Source organism: Eublepharis macularius, chromosome 4, assembly GCF_028583425.1.
Source record: "Eublepharis macularius isolate TG4126 chromosome 4, MPM_Emac_v1.0, whole genome shotgun sequence".
Lineage (NCBI taxonomy): Eukaryota > Metazoa > Chordata > Lepidosauria > Squamata > Eublepharidae > Eublepharis > Eublepharis macularius.
The window spans coordinates 164,560,701-164,580,423 of NC_072793.1; the positions used below are offsets into that span (position 1 = coordinate 164,560,701).

The following is a 19,723-nucleotide window of genomic DNA, read 5'->3' on the forward strand; positions in this document are numbered from 1 at the left end:
CAAGTAAAATCACTTTTACACTGATGGTTATTTGGCCATGGGTTGTACATGGACTGGAGCAAAAATGTTCCTGTTTCACTGTGCATTGTTTGTGGGAAGAAACCAACAAACATAGCTATGGCCCTGGCCAGTTAAATCAATACGTCACCACTATTCATAGCTACTTGTTAAATAAAATGGTTGATTACTTTCAATGACTGTTGGATTCACAGGGCAAACAGTTTTTGAATAGTAAGTAGCTATCAGTGAAAAGGCTCAAAACCCAAGTTATTTAGTAGTTGAGCTAGTTGCACAAAAAATGAAGTGTGTGTTGCTCTATTGCTGAAAGCTTACTAATGCTTGCTTGTAAACCAATACTAAAAATAGTGAAAGGCAAAGAGGCTGGAAGTGAAATGTAAAAAAGGTCCAGTTTCTAATACTATTAGGTTTGTTGATGACCTGCCACATGACCTTGCAGCTGTCTTGTCTGAAAAACTAAAAAAAAAATACTAGCTTTGCTTTCTATGCCAACACACCGTTTCCTCCAACAGGAAGATCTTGTTTCAAAAACTATTGGGAGGACTTAAAACATGCCCTCAATATAGCTGTGCACATTGGTCAGTTTTCTAAAGCAGTGCCCTATTAAGTTGCACGTATTTGCAAAACTGTGTGAAAATATGCAAAAAGAGCGTGTGACTTTTTTTTCCTAAATGCTGAGGTTAGATAGCTTTCAAGAGGGAAAGTTTTATCAAGGATATTTTAGCTGCAACAAGAAATCCTGCTTTTCTTTAAAGATTATAATACAGCCAGTTTCTCTGACTCTATTATACAAAATGGCTTTTAATACCAGTCTGCTTAGTAGATCATGTTTATCATAACTTGAATACCAACATGCAAGGGGAAAACATTTTCACTTCCATAGACAAACTTGCATTCGAGAATAGACTCAAGGCTGGGAAAAACACCTTTCAACTGGAAATATTGAAAAGTTTCCACTCCTAGTTCAGGTTCACAGTCAGACTGATTATAAGGAAATCATCCCATTAATTAGCAGTCATTTGGAATCAATAACTAAAAAAACTTGAGCAATACTTTTCTTCTTCATCATCAGAAATATATGACACAGTCATGAACCCCTTTGTTGAGTTCTCACCAAATTCACCAAACTTACTCAATCTGCAAGAACAAGTGATTAAACTACAGTGCAATCAAACTTTGAAGATAAAACTCAATGTCACCTGATGTGTTTTGGATTAAAGTAAAAAAAGAGTATTCTGCAATCTCAGCAAAAGCAGTAAACATTCCATTTTTCAACTTCTTATCTCTGTGAAAAAGCTTTCTCATGTCTCATAAAGATTAAAAGCAAAGAAAGAAATTGTCTTCAGTCTCTCAAGGAAAAACTGCAAGTGTATTTGTCAAAAACAAAGCCAAGAATGTAGCATTTGTGTAAAAATAACCAAGCCCAATGTTTAAGTAAACTTTATTTTGATTTGTTATTTTTAAATCTGAAAAAAACACTAGATAATACAAGACAGAAAAAATGCTTCACTTTTTTTCTTACAATGTAAGCTGATGTATATAGCAGCTCCTTACAAATAAATTTTCTTAACAATAATTTAGCAGTAATTGAATAGAGCTCCCTGCCATCAACTTTTTCTGGCTTGTAAATGTTTTCATGAGTAGAGATTCTGTAGGATTTGAAAAATTAACTTAGGTATTCCTCCATGGAAAAAAGGCTGGAAAACACTGCTCTGGGCTTCTCCCTAGTATGGATTTTTCTATGGGAAGTCAGGTTTGAGCTTTGAATGAAGCTCTTTCCACACTCAGGGCATTGATATGGTTTCTCTCCAGTGTGGATTCTTCGATGGGAAGCAAGGATTGAGCTGCGACTGAAGCTCTTTCCACACACTGAGCACTGATATGGTTTCTCCCCTGTATGGATTCTTCGATGGGAAGCAAGGCTTGATTTGTTGTTGAAGCTCTTTCCACAGTCTGAGCATTGATATGGTTTCTCCCCAGTGTGGATTTTTTGATGCGAAGAAAGGTATGATCTCTGAATGAAGCTCTTCCCACAGTCTGAGCACTGATATGGTTTCTCCCCAGTGTGGATTTTTCGATGGGAAGCAAGGTTTGAATTGCAACTGAAACTCTTTCCACACTCTAAACACTGATACGGTCTCTCTCCAGTGTGGAGTCTTTGATGGGAAGCAAACCTTGAGTTTACATTGAAACTCTTTCCACACTCTGAGCACTGATATGGTTTCTCCCCAGTATGGATCCTTCGATGGGAAGCAAGGCTTGAGTTTTCACTGAAACTTTTTCCACAATCTGAGCACTGATATGGTTTCTCCCCAGTGTGGATTCTTCTATGGGAAGCAAGATTTGAACTGCGACTGAAGTTCTTTCCACACTCTACGCACTGATATGGCTTCTCTCCAGTGTGGATTCTTCGATGGGAAGCAAGGCTTGAGTTGTCATTGAAATTCTTGCCACACTCTGAGCATTGGTAAGGTTTCTCCCCAGTATGGATTCTTTGATGGGAAGCAAGGTTTGATCTCTGAGTGAAGCTCTTGCCACATGCAGAACATTGATATGGTTTCTCCCCAGTGTGGATTCTTCGATGGGAAGCAAGATTTGAGCTGTAACTGAAGTTCTTTCCACATTCTGAGCACTGATATGGTTTCTCCCCAGTGTGGATTCTTTGATGGGAAACAAGGCTTGAATTATCAATGAAGGACTTTCCACATTCTAAGCACTGATATGGTTTCTCCCCAGTGTGGATTCTTCGATGGGAAGCAAGGCTTGAGTGTTCACTGAAGCTCTTTCCACACTGGGAGCACTGATATGGTTTTTCCCCAGTGTGGATTCTTCGATGGGAAGCAAGGTTTGAGCTATGACTGAAGTTCTTTCCACACTCTAAACAGTGATATGGTTTCTCCCCAGTGTGGATTCTTCGATGGAAAGCAAAGCTTGAGTTGTCACAGAAGCTCTTTCCACAGTCTGCGCATTGATATGGTTTCTCTCCAGTATGAATTCTTCGATGGCAAGCAAGATTTGAGCTATGACTGAAACTTTTTCCACAGTCTGAGCATTGATATGGTTTCTCTCCAGTGTGGATTCTTTGATGGGAAACTAGGTTTTTTCTCCAAGTGAAGTTCCTTCCACACTCTGAGCACTGATATGGTTTCTCCCCAGTATGGATTCTTTGATGTGAAGCAAGGCTTAAAGTCTGACTAAAGCTCCTTCCACACACTAAACATTTGTGTTGCTTTTCCTCTGAGTCCTGTCTTTTATGTAAAATAAAGATGTTGCTTGGACTCAAACTCTTTCTACACATTGCTGATTTCAACATCTTCTCCCTGTTTCTTATTTTATCATGGCATCCAAGATTTGCTTTATCATTTGAGATTTTTGCATATACAGGGAATATATTCCCTTTGCTTTCTGTGTGACTTCCTTTTGGGTCTGGAATTCCATGGAAATTGGAATATTCAAAAACAGTAGATTCGTTCCTCACTTGCAGTTTAGTTTTATTTTTCCTTCTGCGCTGTTTTCCCAATCCGTTGCTCTCTGTCTCTATTGAAATAAAAGGAAAAAGAAATTAGGCATAAACTGAGCTTTCCATGAATGAACAAACTCATTTTTAACCTGGCAACCTCACGATTAAAACCCAAACACGGTACTATTTTTCAGACAGAATCCATGTCAACAAGGCCACACAACATGGCTACTTTTTCCTCACACTAAAATTCACTAGAAGCTATTTGTGATGCATATCCTAAACCAACGGGTTCAGTGGCAGATTGATACATTGGGGCTGCGGAAAAAAACACTGAACCCATTGGTTTAGGATGTGTCTCCCACCTGCCTGTGGCCACTTCGGTATTGTCCACCTACCCTTGGCCCTCCCACCCAAGCTGGCCAAGATTTGAAGATCTGATATTTTAGCTGCCAAAAGCTAAAACATTTTCCCCTCCTTTACTATGACTCTTATTTTGGGCAGTCTGCCCAAAGGATTTCTTTTACGGATGATTTGAACATCCCCTCATCTCCCCCACCCCCAGTCCTTTCTCAGAAGGCAAAAGGCACAGTGCGTGGTTGCGTTTTGCATGAGAGTGGGAAACAAACTTTGAGCTGCCCCTTTACTTTTCTCTTGCTCCATCCTTATGTCCTTTTCCCTCATGCCACCTGTCAGCACTGGCCCATACAAGAGCATGTCCAAACAGTTTCAAGTAGGTCTGCAATAAATTTCCAGGGATCTTGGGTTCAAAAGAACTGTGAGAACTACAATTAAATCCTAGAAAGCACAGGTACTTGCAAACAATCTGTAGACAGGCAAGACATAGGCAGAAATCTCTAAAGAAAAGAAAGAAAAGCATTTTGCTGGCTAATCCTATATTTCTAAACATTCCTACAGCTTCATGCCGGGAATGTGTCCAAGACTGAGAAGCCTTACATCCATAACCTGTTGTCCCAATTTTCAAAGTCTTGACACAGAACTCTTCTCAAGAGTAACACTGTTCCAAACTTTTTGTAACCTGGAAGTTCTGTCATGGGCTGGGCCCGCCCAAGCTGGGAGTCCAGGTACTAGCACGAAGCCAAGGGGTGTTCAAAAGTCACAAGCCAGGTCCAGTCCGTAGTCAGGGCACAAGGTTAATGCCAGGGTTGCCTCCAGGATCCAAAAAGCCAAGCCAAGTCCAGTCCGTAAGTCAGAGCACGAGGGTATCAAGTCAAGGTGCAGGCAAGAGCAAGACACAAGGTACCAGGGAGTGGTTGCAGGTAGTTGACACGTTGCTTCCACGCCTGGCAGTTGCTCCTGACTGGCTTTTATAGCCAGGCGTGATTTTCAGCCAGCTGCTGGGGCTCCATCCTGATGCTACTCATCATCACTCTCCAGCAGCTGGCGTTGGCTCAGGAGGCGAGCACTGCGCCGTCTCTCCTGCAGTTCCGGTCTCTGGCGCTGCCTGCGGCGCTCTCTAGGTGTGGGTGAGCCTGGGGGGGTGGAAGCCCCTGGCTGGGCTCCCCCTGTGGTGCTGGCAGTCCCTGACTGAGCCTCCCCTGTGGAAGTTCCTGGCTGAGCTTCCCCTGTGGTATTGGGGCTAGAGGGTGCTGGTGTCTCAGCTGCTAGCTGTGAGCCTTGATCAGCCAGCAGCTGCTGCTCATGATTGCTGGCTTCTGCTGAGTCAGGGCTAGGGCTGGCTACACAGAACTCTTCTTCTCCTGAGGAGTCCTGGCTGGCTACACGAGGCTCCTCTCCTCCAGAGGAGACCTCACTCTCAGACTGGGCTATGACAAGTTCACTCCTTGAGCCAATTAGAATTTGGGGTACCCGTTCAATATTTCCCCCCAAGCTGACTCTTGACCAATAATTTCAACAGTCTGGATCAAAGATTTTAGCTCCTTACAGGAAAAGGTAATAATAATAAACCATCAAAGCTTCTTGACAGCTAAGAGAAATAGTGAAATTGAATTTGGGATCTCAGTATACTTTTCCCAGGTCATTTATCTCCATACAGCTCACTTTCCCTTTACTGGAATGTGACTGATGGTCTAATTTTCCAGTTCCAAACAGACAAGACCAGTTTTATTCTAAAACAACATCTGTTCTTTCATATCATGTTCCATACGGCTTAACAATAAACGGACATTTGCAACCATTTTGGACCGAAATAATCTGCCATCGTCATGAACCCTCTTTCAAGGCTGACAGAGATCCCAATTTATTTCCCAGCTTCTCCCTCCAAGAAACCTCTTAATTGCCCCGAAGGTGACATTTAACTAGAACTTACTGGTTGATCTAAGAAAATAAAGAACCTGCCACACTGCTCAGTAGCTACCTGCCAATTTCTATGCTTCCTCAAAGCCCTCAATCAATAGCTCTTCCCTGTCAATCAGCCTGGAGGCGAGTTTGGCTTTGGGAACCGGAAATCTTTATCTGAAGAAAAAGAACCCTACAAACACACACCAATTACTTCCAGCACTTCCAGCAGCGAGAAATATTCAGGGGTTCCGAACAAGCCAGTCTGTACAGGCTCACATCTGCCTCATAAGTGGAATTGAAAAGAAAGCAATATATTCCTGTTCCTGAACATTAAAATACGCAGTAGGGGTTAGTAATGTGAATGGGAAGCATTGTAACTGTCATCTCTGCTTGCTTAGCATGTTTGGAAATCATCCAGGGAAGGCAAATTGCAGAAGACGAGTGTTCCCCCCACCCCAGTCACAGAATGGGGAATGGAAGTCTCAACCAGGAGGCCACCCCAGTGGAAACTGAGGGGCCAGCTTCTTATATCCAAGCCTGAAGGCACCGAATGCAGCTTCAGTCAAGCGCTCCAAGATAAAGGTCCACTGAACAGACCACGCAATCCTGCTTAGCCAGAAAATAGAGAAAAGTTTGTGTGTATGAGGGTGGGGTGGAGGGGACATAAACAGAGTGAAGTGCTAAAATGATACTTTAGTGTTTCCAAGTCAGTTTATAAGTGTCTTATTCCTATCATAAGAGTTTAGTTATGTTGTCCTTGTGGCTCCAGTATGAATAGCAGCAAATAAACTGTACAATTGAACAAACAGGGAGAATGATGGTTGTTGGGGGTTTTCCGGGCTGTATTGCCGTGGTCTTGGCATTGTAGTTCCTGACGTTTCGCCAGCAGCTGTGGCTGGCATCTTCAGAGGTGTAGCACCAAAAGACAGAGATCTCTCAGTGTCACAGTGTGGAAAAGATGTAGGTCATTTGTATCTACTCAGGAGGGGTGGGGTTGAGCTGAGTCATTCTGTAAGAGTTTCCCAGGGTGTGGAATGCTAATGGCGGGAGGCTTCACTGTATCCTGAGGCGGTTCTTTTGCATATGGATTGGTGCTTGATGTGCTAATCTTCTAATGTGCTAAACAGGGAGAATATTCAAGGAAATTCAAAATGCTTATGGTGCATTGATATAAACCAACAATAGCAGTAATTTCAGTTTTCAGTGCTGTTACAGAAAAAAGCAAAGAGGGAGCCCTACCCAGAGAGGCCAGGTTCCTACAATTCTCCGCCATGACTTCCTTGTGCAGAGTCTTTTGGCCCGGATCCAGCAAAGCCCACTCCTCCTCTGAGAAGCACACAGCCACATCCTCAAAGGTCACCAGACCCTAAAAGAAGGAGGAAATTATTTCTTCTCCTAGAAAAGGAATATATATGACTAATCAGAAAGGGAAGGTGAAGTGGATGGAAGTTCTCCTCTAGGGCTGAAAGCTGCTTTGGTGGTGTTCACAGAAGCAAAAGGAAAGCCTCTTTCAGTTGCAAGGAGTTGTGGAAGAGACAGGAGCACCAGGGGTGTTCCAAGACCTTCTTTGTAAAAATCCCTACCTGATCTGACTGCAACAATGATGCCTTCGTTCTCTCATAAAGAGGCCTGCAACAAGCAGGCAGCGTCCTTCCACTACCTGTGAGAGAAAGAAGAGAAGTTGGAAGATATTTATGCTGCTGATTGCCTGGCAGAATTCAAAGGGCTGGGGCTCACCTCTAGAGGAGCACTCTCAGTTTCTCCTCTTTATATTCTACATTCATTAAGGTCATATAGCTTCCCTCCCAATGTGACAACCTGCCTCTGTCTCCTAAAACATTTCTGTTACTGAGTCTGATTGCTTTTGAATGTATTGGTTCTTATTCTTCCAGTCATTAGATCTACATGTCTGATCAGTTAAACCAATTTATTTCTAGACTGCCTTTCCAATGACATTTCCAAAGACATAAAAACAAAGTGTAGAACCACAACAGTCATACTAAATCAGCCATAGTTAAGATAACACTGCCTATCAAAATTACAAACAGGAGACATAAAAGTTTTCAGAATAGAAGTCACCACCCTTCCTAACAGATGATAACTCCACCATCAGTTATACACCACATAAGCCATTTCAAACACACAGAGTTACAAGGACAAAAATTATCTGAGGCTCCAGGGGAAGGGATAGTTCTGGAGCCACCACCTGAAAAGCCCCAATTCTGGTTGAAAACGACCCAATGCCTGCAACTGCTAGTATTTGGAGCCAAGATTTATGGACAGGTCATATTTCTGGGGAGTAAATCATAGAAGGCTGATGGGGGAAGATATTTCAGCTTCTTGATATTTCAGCTTTTTGTACGGACACACCCACTCTCCATACAAAATCTAGGCTACAAAAACTTCTGTTTGTATGCACAAAGCGTTCAGGATTTGAAATGAAACCCATTTTGAACGCTTCAAACTGGATCGACCACTGGTCAATCAAAGTCAGTACTGTCTGCTGTTCTTAAAAATATGTATTTTACTTGAAAAGGAAAAAGATAAAAAATAAGCCTCATACATAACAGAAATAAACATGAGAACCATAGTGAGAAATCTACACATAAGCATCCATGAACAGTTTCCAGATATCTAAAAATAAATCCATCCACAGTTGTCATCTATATGCCATATGTTCAAATACAGATAACATTATAAGGTCCTCCATCCATTGAATTATGGGAGGTAGGCATCTGTCTCTCCAATGTTGTAATATAAATCTTTTCGCTACAGTATTGGAACATAGGGTCCATTTTTGTTAACCATTAGTTAGATTCTAGGATACAAGTAGGTAAGTTCAAAATATGTTAACCTCCTCAATGATCAGTGGGTATTCTAATACAAAATTAAAATGAGTAATAACTTTCTCCCCAAAATGTTGAATAACTAGGCAATAATAGCCAGAGTGTACACTTAAGAGACGTGTCCTGTAAACTACAGTGCCTGCAATTAGACCTGTGCTCAGTTCTTTACTGTAAAGGCGCTGTGGTGTCCAATATACCCTAAACATAATTTTTTGCTGAATAAGCCACAGTTTAAGATTGAAAGAAATGACAGGTATAGCATTTAAGGCCTTATCTTATTGCTTTGGCAAGACTGGGTGATCGAACTCCTTATTCCATTTGTTCCTGACTCTGCATATCGTATTTATTAACCAATATCAAATATTGGTTAATAACAAATACCACAGGTTTCATTTTTTCAATAGATTCAGTAAGTTTCCAAAGTGGGGGAGACTCTGAATCACTCAACACTGCAGAGCCATGCTTGGATACCAACAAGATTTAGTTGTAACTATTTCCATTCAGCAAAAGTTGACAAATCATATCTACACCTCAGCTGAGAAAATAACAAAAACTCATTATCATCACCTATCATTTGATCCACAATAAAAATTCCCCTATCTGCTCAAGCCTTCCATATAGAAGATTTTCTCTCAATTTTTAAATCTGGATCGGCCATAATGTTAATCTGGCATATGAAAATGGATCTAGTTGATATTGTCATGACATTATGTGCCATAGTTCTCTAACGGCAGAAACTGCAGGAGGAGCAGAATCCAGTTTAACATAAGTCGACCTTAATGCACTTCATTTAAAAAGGGGTACCAGACAAGATGCCTCCAAAAAAGTCAAGATAGACAATCCACCTGGAAGGAACAGTCCCAAAAATTAGTACAAGAAGTTAACAAGCATGCCTGATGATATAAACTATGATCAGGAAAGACAACTCCTCCTTCATTAATTGGAAGCTGCATCATCTTTAGAGAATTCTGGGGTGGTAAGGAGCCCTACATAAATTTCCAAAACGAAGTATTAATGTTATGATTGGTAGCAGCTCTCCAAGTATCCCGGGGGAAGGTCTTTCACATCACCTACTTCCTGATCCCTTTCATTGGAGATCCCAGGAACTGAACCTGGGACCTTCCGCATGCAAAGCATGCCCTAGCCATTAAGCAAGAAGCAATGTAGAAAGAGAATATTTTCATTCGTGTCTCTGAAATATAAAATGTATATGGAGATTAATTCATTTTATTTTAGAAATGTTGAAACTGCAGCTGAAGTTGGAAACTAACTTCTCCAGAGAGGCTTACAGGGGAATAATAAAAGAAGCCTGCAGATTTCAGACTTATTTGTTTGTTTGTTTATCCCAGTACTGGAACACTCCCCCACCCCAACCGTACAGCTCACTCCACAAACAGTACTGATTTATAGGGACTCTGCCCCTGGGTTTTTTTTTCAAAATGCAAATTATACCATAAGAACATTATAAGAAATTTTTGCTACAGTCTACAAGTTCCCAATCTTATTTTGTAAAAATCATCTCTAAACCTTTTCACTGCTGAGTTCTAAGGGGAAATGTTCAGCCTGCACATCTTTCTCCTTCTAATCCCACACAAAAAAGATTAGATTACTGCAATGTGTTCTACGTGGGGAGAAACTTAAAGAGCATCCGGAAGCTAAAACGGGTACAAAAATCTGTGATGAGTGGGCAGTAGGGGCCATTCCAGTCTTGTTCCATATATGATGGCTTCCAATTTGCTTCCAAGCACAATTCAGAGTGCAGGAATTCAGCTCCAATACCCTATATGGTCATATAATAATGCGCACCTCTTATAAGTTCCGTCAGTACAGTTCAACACATTGCAGTTAGTTAGTCACTCTGTTGAAATGTTTCCTCCCTGTAGAGGTGTTCAATGTATTGTCGAAGGCTTTCACGGCCGGAGAACAATGGTTGTTATGGATTTTCCAGGCTGTATAACTGTGGTCTTGGCATTGTAGTTCCTGACGTTTCGCCAGCAGCTGTGACTGGCATCTTCAGAGGTGTAGCACCAAAAGACAGCGACACTGAGAGATCCCTGTCTTTTGGTGCTACACCTCTGAAGATGCCAGTCACAGCTGCTGGCGAAACGTCAGGAACTACAATGCCAAGACCACGGCTATACAGCCCGGAAAATCCACAACAACCATCGTTCTCCGGCCGTGAAAGCCTTCGACAATACATTGGTATGTAGATGCTCTTTGACCTTGTTACTCTTGTCACAAACAGCAGTAAGAGCTAAGAGAGCACCACTGCCATATGGAAACAGCACTGGTTCACTTCGGAGAAGACCAAACTGAAACCTGCCCCTTTAGTCCTTACCCAGTGGGGTGGCACTTCCATCACCCTCCAATGGGATCGCCCCAAAGAGTGGCCTGTGTCTGGACTCTGGTTGATCCTTCTCAGTCTCAGGGAAATCAGCAGTCCCTCCAAAAGGCCCCTAAAACAGAAGACAAGAAGTGGCGAGGGATGAGGAAAAGAAGAGTCTGGTCCAACATTAGGGAACAGGGACAGAGAAAGGTATTTCTTCACTGTTTGAAAAGGAGGGATTATTAGGACAGTGCCTTTGGAGGTTCCCAGATGAAACAAGCTCACCTGCCCTTCCTGGTCCTTGGCCTCCGCCTGGCCCAAGAGGAATCCTTCTGCCAGGGCCACCGCCTGGGAACTGGTCTCTGCTCTGCACTCTCTCACCCAGCTCTCCACCTCCGGGGGCAGGACAGTCAGGAACTGCTCCAGGATCACCAGGTCCAGAATCTCCTTCTTGCTGTGCCTTTCCGGCTTCAGCCACTGACAGCAAAGATGGTGGAGTCGGCTGCAAACCCCTCGGGGCCCCTCGGCCTCCTGGTAGCAAAAGTGCCTGAAGCGCTGGCACTCTGTGTCTGAGCTGGTGGTGTCCTTATGTGGGGTCTCTGGTGCAGATCTCACCCAGAATTCCTCACTCTTACCAGCGTGAATGGTAGGAGGTCCTTCTCCTGATTCAGGACCAAATAATTCCTGCTCTTCCATCTCTTCAGGTCACTTTTCAGCCAGGACAATGGATCTCTTCACTCTGCGGCAAGTTCTTCTGTCAAGGCCCAGACTGGCAAACTGAGTGGGGCTACTCAGGCCTGCAAAGGCAACAAAGTCTTCTGTGAGCAAACTGTGATCCTCTTGAGGCAGCAGACCATGGAGGCAGCTTTTCACCATCAAAATTCCTTTTCCTTCGACTGTACTATCCCCCCCACCGCCCCATTAAAAGGTATCTATGCCAGTAGCTACCATACCTTTCTGAGACAATGAATGCCATCAATATAATGAAGCATGTTCTCTTTTTCTCATCTTTCATCTACTGAGTATCAACTGCATTGCATGATGGACTTCTGGTATTATGGGAGAGGAAGAGGTTGTATCCTTACTTACCCCAGGTGCCCAGCAAGACTCTCTCCTTGGTACATTGTCCCATCTGGGAAGCTGAGGTTGGGCAAACCCTGCTCTATTCTCTTCCCAGTGATCTTGCAAGGTAGGCACTGGAGACTCCATAGCATGCCACCCCCTCGTATGTTAACCTCCCATAACTTAAGGAATTTCCTTGTGCCAGGGCAGCTGCCCAATGCAACAAGGGGTATTTGGTGGCATTGGTCTTGTAGCTGACGTGTGCAAAGAATTGCTGCAATAGTCTCTACTAAATAACTTTATTACTACAAGCACAACTCTAAGGTAATTATAGGCAGAGTTTAGAGATCTAGGCTACTGAAAATAAAGACAGAAAATAGGTACTAGCTGAGATAACTTAGTTTTCTCATACCAGCTCCAGGGGAGGTTAGCGGGTGCAGGCAATGTAGCCAACCTGCTGTCAAGATGCTGGCCACATCTGCCATACCCATACCTGGGGGGTTGGGGCTGGAGGTTATGATGGTATGACTGTCTGTTGCAGCTGTGTTTCTTTACTATCCCAGGATGTGAATTCTTCTTGCTCCCTAAGCGCTGGAAAAAGAGCCCACATAACCTTGAACCCTGTGTCCTCCCCTGTGCAGATAGTTCCTAGCAGAATTAGCCAGCCTCTCAGAAGATGGGCAGGGGGGGAATGTTAGCCTGTAAATGATATATGTTCTTGATATCTGATTGTGCCTCATTCCTGACAATGAACCCAGTAAGATCATGAACTAGCAACTTTTCAATAAAGCTCTTAATAACAAACAGTGGAGTCTTTTGACGGTTACTTGGCAGATCCGTACACCTGCCAATCCAGACAGATGAGCACACACACCTCAAGACTAAGGGACAGCATCTTTTGAGAGTTCAGTCCACATGGGCTCTAATGTTAATTAACCAATCTGCTCTTAAGGTTCCGGACCTCAAAACCCCAATAGCAAGGTGATTGCATTTCAAAGGATGCAGAGGTTTTGATACAGAAATGTAAAAAAAAACCTTCCACCTGTAAAGAGCAACCCGCTTCTCTTCCCATCTGTCTTACATCTACTGAACATTGACTGCATTGCACAATGGACTTGAGAGAGGAAGGTTTTACGCCCCCCCACTTCCTTCACATGTAATTGTATACATCTTTTGTCCTCCCTTTTGTTAGCTTCATTCTAAACTACACAGCCCCAAGTGCTGCAGCCTTTTCTCATAAAGAAGTTGCCACCCCCCCCCCCACCTCAATCCTTTGGGCTGCCTTGTCTGTACCTTTTCCAGCTCTACTATGACATCCTTTCTGAGACGGGGCAACAAAGAAGCACGCCCAACATTTGAAATACTTCTGCACTTTTTTGTAAAGAAATCATGATGCTAAATGTTTCATTTTTCCTTACAATCCCTAGAACAGAATTTGTCGTTTTTTTTAAAATTGCTGCTCTGCAGTGAGTTATCCACCTGACCTCAAGATCCCTTTCTCAATCAGTCATCACTGTACATCAGCAAACAGTCTGGACTACTGCAATGTTCTGTCTGTGGAGCTGCCTTTAAAGCCAGTTTGGAAGTTTCAATGAATTCAAGCTGAACTCCACTGCCTGCTGATCTGTTTCTCAGCCCGATTCAAAGGGCCAAGTATTAATGTTAGGGCCCTATTTTTGTCCAGGACCCAGGATACTGAAAGCACTGCCTGTTGTTATAGGAACCTGCCTGACAATTGAGATCATCCTTATAGGTCCCACTCTGTTTGGCCCCACTTTCTGAAGTAAGAGGCAGGGCCTCCTCTGCTGTGGCATTGCAGCTGCAAACATCCCTCCCCACATCTATACATATACTGCTGACAATCAAACTTTACTGGTCACTTTGGAGCAGTAACATAAAAAGCAGGCTTTGATCCAGGGAACAGCAGAAGTCCCCTTGTATGGCAGAGTCCCTTGAATGTGGGGGATGTATGTTTTGTGGTGGTCCAGGGCTTATTTAGGGGCACAGAGCTTTCTAAGTATCATCAATATCTGTGGTTGGATTAATGAAAAAAAAAACGAAGTGCAAATAAGGAACTGGGAATCAACATCAGTCTTCTTTCAATAGCACTGGTTTTAATGTAGATTCTTCCGGGATCCCACTCCTTCTACGGGGAAAAGAGTGCATGCATTCCTACCCTCTTGCTTTCCGCTTTTTAGTCGCTTTAACCGGTAAACGGCACTGTCAGTGGTCTATTCCTAAGAAATTCGCCTCCCCAGCCGTCTGCCTCTCTCCCTGCCTTCCCACCCGGTATCTGCTTCCTCCAAAGCCCCCATCTAACATGAGACGCCCCTCCCCCAACAAGTCTGGACATAGGCGGCCACTGCCTGGGCGACCACCCCCCACTTCCTCAAAACTCCTTTGGTTGTCAACCTCCAGGTGGGGGCTGGAAAACTCCCGGAATTACAACTGATCTCCAGACTACAGAGAGCTGTTCTCTTGGAGAAAATGGCCGCCTTGGACGGTGAACCCCATGGCATTATATCCTATTGATGAAGTGCTCCCCTTCCCCAAACATTCCCCTCTCCGAACTCCACCTCCCCCAAACCTCCAGGAATTTCCTAACCTGGAGTTGGCAACCATACCTTCACCCAAATACGTTAACTTCAAAAGGTCCGCTTGGGATGCTGCAGGGGCGGGAGGAGAGAAGGCCGAGTTCCTAGAAAGGGAGGGGGTGGAAGTGACTTCAGACCCTCTCCCCATCTACCTCCCCTTTGCCTCTCTGGGATTCCGGACTCCCTCCCTTTAACCCTTCGTCCCTCGGATGGAATGGCGTCCGTAAGAGCTGCTCAGGAAAAAGACTCGAAACTGCGATGATTATCCCTGCAGAATGAATTTGGCCAGAGACGGTAGAGAGAGAAAATGCTCAGCTTTGGCCAAGGAGCATCCAGAGGGAATTTGCTCTGCAAATTTCCTCTCTGCATCACTGCGATGTCATTTACAGGGCTGGAAAATGCACTGCAAAGAGACCTACGCAGAGCAGATGAAACTCCCGGGCTCCGCCTCTAGCACAAGGGGGACAACGAACTTCCTGAAAGCCCCAGTTCAAGGTAGTCCCTTATATCGCAGAGAATCTACAATTTACTCCACAGTCTCTGCAGAATTGCTGGATTTGAAGCCTCTGACTGGCTGGAAGAAGCAGATGTTCATGTATGTGCCTTGGGGCATACTAAGAAATGAGTCAAAAGTGCCTCTGAGAATACACTGCGCCCCCTAGTTTTCACTCAGCAAACCTAAATTTCCCTGACTCTTATGGATAATTTTGCAAGAGCTCTTTCAACATGGATAACAAATATGAATGTGTTGCCTAGAATACACTCCCGCTGGGTAGAAGCTTTGGAATTTTGTACCGCTGATGTATTAGAGAAGGGAAAACAGTCCCTAGAATCCTTTAGACCTACCCGTAGACACAGGAGAAATAAAATACCATCCAAGAGACCTAGAACGGCATAGCGGCTAAAATGATGGACTAGGACCTGGGCGACCCAGGTTTGATTCCCCGTATGGAAGCTTGTTAAGTGATCTTGGGCCAGTCATATTCTCTCATCCTAACTTACCTAACAGAGTTTGTTGTGTGGAAAAAAATAGAGGAGAAGAAAATGATGTAAGCAGCTTTGGATCCCCATTGTATATAAATTTTGGGTCCCCATTTATAGTATATAAATGAAGTAAACAAACCTAGCCCAGGAGAGCTAAGTTCAGAATCAGTCAAATTCCTGTTTTATTCCTCAATCAGGCAAGCAAACTGCTGTCCCCCCCCCATCTTAAATAGGATTAGATTTTGTACTAGCAACCTCAGGGTATATGTAATATTCTGGTGGGACAGCTGCTTAACTTTGAATTGACCCTATCTCTCTATTTTTCTTTTGTGTTGCTTTCATTCGAAATCAAAGTGTATTATTAAATTGTGTTTGTGTTATGTGCCATCAATTTGCTTCCCACCTACGGCGACCTTGTGAATGAAAGACCTCCAAAATGTCCTGTCATTAACAGCCTTGCTCAGATCTTGAAAACTGGTGCACATGGCTTCCTTTTAAATCAAATTATTAGATTAAATGAATAATTATTACTCAATATATTAAATATTATTTGCTTTTTATTTCTGGAAATATGGGACCAAGTTTGATGCATGAACACAAGCTGACAGGTCTCAACAGAAACACAGACGGAAATAAATCAACTCTGGGTTCACCTGACTAGGGAAGCTATTGGCCAGTATTGGGTGTGCCTTTTTAGAGCATGGTCTAGAGTGGTTGTGGCTATAAAACTGCGAGCAATTCTTGAGGGAATGGACTAATTTGGACCCATTTCAGTCAGAGTGTTGCTGGTCATGGCAAAGAAACAGTGGCCGATTCCAGACGGCCAGAAATAGCGTTTTGCCCGCGCTATTAATCGCTTACCGGCCACGCGGGTATTTTCGCCTCCATCCGACTTGTCCCGTCTTCATCCGTCTTCATCCGTTCTGAGCCATGCCGTTCCGCCTCCGCATGTTCGCATGGCCAAGAGAGGGACCCAGGGATTGGTTCTCTTCTCCCCGGCACAACTGACGTGGGGGGCCTTCATTTGCTCGCGTCTCGAAGTTTTTTTTTTTATTTCTTTCCCCCCGTTTTGCGCAAACGCGCAAACGCGCACATGCGCGAAGCCGCGGCATCGACGATGCGGTCAATGATTGGTCCGGGAGATTCTCGCGAAGTACATTGGTCGATGGTTCCACTCTAGATTCTCAATTGCTAATCTGGTACGTGCTGACTGTTGGATCCTGAAATGGCGCCCGGGAGAGAGCTTTTACTCGTGATGGCGCAAGTGGTGATTCTCCTGCTGCAGAACACGGTCACACTTTGCCATGCGCATCTGCGGCACATTCTGAGGCGCAGAAGGGCTGCCCAGCTGATTTTCCACAGCGAAAGATTGGGTGCAGCTTCACGTAGGTCAACTATGCGAGGGATCCGTCTGCGGCAGCGATGGTATGTGCTGGCGGACACCAGAGAGCACAGAGACTGCTGGGTATACCCCCGGAGCCAGGACTGGTGGGAGCGCATAGCCCTGCGTGTATGGGACGACACCCATTGGATTCAGTGTTTCCGGATGACCAGGGGCACCTTCAATGAGCTGGTGGATGCCCTGAGGCCGACCCTGGCACGCCAGTCCACCAACATGCGTGAGCCCGTGTCCGTGGAGAAGAGGGTGGCGGTGACGTTGTGGTGCCTTGCCACTGGGGCATGCTACCGCGTTGCAGCGGATCACTTCGGCCTGGGGCTGTCCACCGTTTCAGATGCTGTGCTGGAGGTCTGCTTCGCAATTGAGAAACAGCTACTCTCGAAGACAGTGTGTCTCGGGGACGAGGTCGGGAAGGTGAGTGATGGCTGCAGGAGGGGCAGGCGGTTTGCGCAGGCTGGAACAAAGGTGGTTTGTGTTGTTCTCTGTGTACCCGATGTTGCGCGACTGCGCATTTCCAATCATGCGTGTTTCTGGTCTCTGTTTCAGATAATGGATGGGTTTGCAGCGCTGGGGTTCCCTCATTGTGTTGGGGCGATTGATGGCACTCACATCCGCATCGGTCAGCCCCGTGGGAAGCCGGACCAATATGGTAACCGAAAGAACTACTCCTCCATCTTGCTGCAGGGTACAGTCGATCACACCGGCCGTTTTGTCGATGCAGAGGTGGGTTGGAGTGGCAAGAACCACGATGCCTTCGTCTTCCGCAACTCGGCTCTCTGTGCTGCAATGGACAATGGGGCTTTTGTGCCTGGGAATCCCTCCCTGACAGTGAATGGTGTTTCAGTGCCACCGCTGATGATCTCGGATGGTGCTTATCCAATGCGCCGGTGGTTGATGAAGCCGTATGGAAAATTTGCTGTCACACCACAACAGAAATACTTCGACCGCTGCCTGGCACGGGCCAGGAACCGGGTGGAATGCAGTTTTGGTCGTCTGAAGGGACGCTGGCAGTGCCTCCTCCATCGGCTGAAGGCCAGAGAGGAGAACGTGGTGACCATTGTTACCGCGTGTGTGATCCTGCACAACTTGTGCGAGGCCAAAGGACATGCAGTGCTCGGGTCACTGACGGATCCCACGCCCTTGACAATGCCCGGGGATGGACTGGAGTATGGGGAGAACGACAGGGGGATGCTTGATGAGGGGAAGAGGGTTCGTGACGCGATGGCTGAATTCATGTATTCAAGATGCGGACGGTGATGCCCTGGCTTTCTTTGGGGGGAGGGAAAACTCATATCCCCAAAGTGCCAATATTGCGAGGAAAAGTTTGTCCTGCCAATAAATGCTTGTTATTGCACTCGAACAGTTGTCGTTTTCCTTGTCCGTTCCTGGGTGTGGGGGGGGGATGCAGACCAGGCAGGTTTTGGTATTGCCGCATTTGCGCACTAAGTGGCGATCATCTGCAACTGCGCAATAGCAGCCGAATGCACAGTCCGTGCCACCGCACGTTTTCTGGTGGGCCCCGCCATGACCGCTCCTGCCGTGGGGGTAGTGTTACGGGGGTGGCTTTATACGGGTCACCGGCACATCTAAGCCGGTGACTACAGAAAGTGGCAAAGCCGTGTCGGTCACCCCCTTCTCAGAGTCGCTTGAGTGTTCTGCTTTGCGGAGATGCGCAAATGCGGCGATACACTCATGTTGGCAACCCTTGGGTGAACACTCTCGGGAAGTGTGGGGGTGATCGGGAAAACATTAACGAGAAATACTGTGGGCTGCTGCACTATGGGGGGGTGCTGCCGCGGCCCTCGGTGGACGGGAATGCTGGGTGGCCGGCAGCAGCTGTCCGGCTAAGCGGGGCAACGGGTGCCTGCACGGATTGCCGCTTCTAAAGTTGCGCATGCGCAGTCGCGCTTTCGCGCGTTAGCGCATATCCTTACACTCGCAGCTGAAAAAACGGCCGCCAGTAAGGGCCGCTACTGGCGGGATCTGGAGGTCGAGGCCCTGCTTGACCTCCTTCTGCAGAGTGGGCGTGCCAGCCGCATAATGGGCAGCCACCACCTGCCCACAAAGGCCATTTTCGCCAGGGTTGCCCGACAGCTCGCTGCGAAGGGTTGGCCCAGGACCACGGACCAGTGCAGGTCCAAGTTCAAGCGGGTCAAGGCCGACTTCTTTGCAGCCATGGAGCAGTGGCAGGGCATCCCTAGAATGAGCGCCAGGCCGCCGTTCTTTGCGGACATGCGACGGCTCTGGGAGGCGGCTGGCAGGCCTAGCTGGGAGGACCGGAGGCAGGCAGGTAGGTGGAAGGGGGGGGGTGGATTGATCTCGGCCTGGTTGCAGTCTTGCCCTCCCGTTGGCGTTCTTTGCCCTGCCACAGATTAGGGTATCAGTGGTGCTCTGTTGAGGCCCCCCGCACTGCCATCAATCCCCGGTGGCCATTCCTGAGAGGCCAATGATGCCCAGGTTGCAGGCAGACTTCCAGGTGGCACGCAGACAAAGTCACAAGCCCTCCCCCCCCTGTCTGCCACAGCGGCCCTGTGAAGAGTGCTCCAAAGAGTGTTTTTTTAAGAAATAGCTGCCCCGGGGTCAAGTAGTTCTTATCTCTAGTAAGCGTTTTTGGGATTGCACCTGCAGTACTGAGCCCACATACTTGGAATTAGGACCCATTGAACGCAGTAAGCCTTGTGCAAAAATGCACACAACTGCAGTCTGAAGACAAGGTCACAACCCCCCCCTCCCGCGTCTGCCACAGCGACAGGGTGCCTTGAGGGGCGGAAC

The 19,723-nt window shown here is 45.8% G+C and overlaps 2 protein-coding genes across 2 annotated transcripts; one reads left to right on the top strand and one right to left on the bottom strand.

The window, feature by feature from the left end:
* Positions 1-1,528: 1,528 nt before the first annotated feature.
* On the bottom strand, positions 1,529-14,667 carry LOC129327334 (zinc finger protein 345-like). Its single transcript, XM_054975893.1, has 6 exons — positions 14,599-14,667; positions 11,198-11,709; positions 10,925-11,042; positions 7,324-7,400; positions 6,980-7,106; positions 1,529-3,555 (listed from the first exon to the last, which is right to left on the bottom strand). The coding sequence occupies exons 2-6, from the start codon at positions 11,606-11,608 to the stop codon at positions 1,685-1,687; spliced, it is 2,604 nt and encodes an 867-aa protein (XP_054831868.1). The 5' UTR covers positions 11,609-11,709; positions 14,599-14,667; the 3' UTR covers positions 1,529-1,684.
* Positions 14,668-16,807: 2,140 nt separating this feature from the next.
* On the top strand, positions 16,808-18,208 carry LOC129327757 (uncharacterized). Its single transcript, XM_054976515.1, has 2 exons — positions 16,808-17,365; positions 17,498-18,208. The coding sequence occupies exons 1-2, from the start codon at positions 16,808-16,810 to the stop codon at positions 18,206-18,208; spliced, it is 1,269 nt and encodes a 422-aa protein (XP_054832490.1).
* The last annotated feature ends 1,515 nt before the right edge of the window (positions 18,209-19,723 follow it).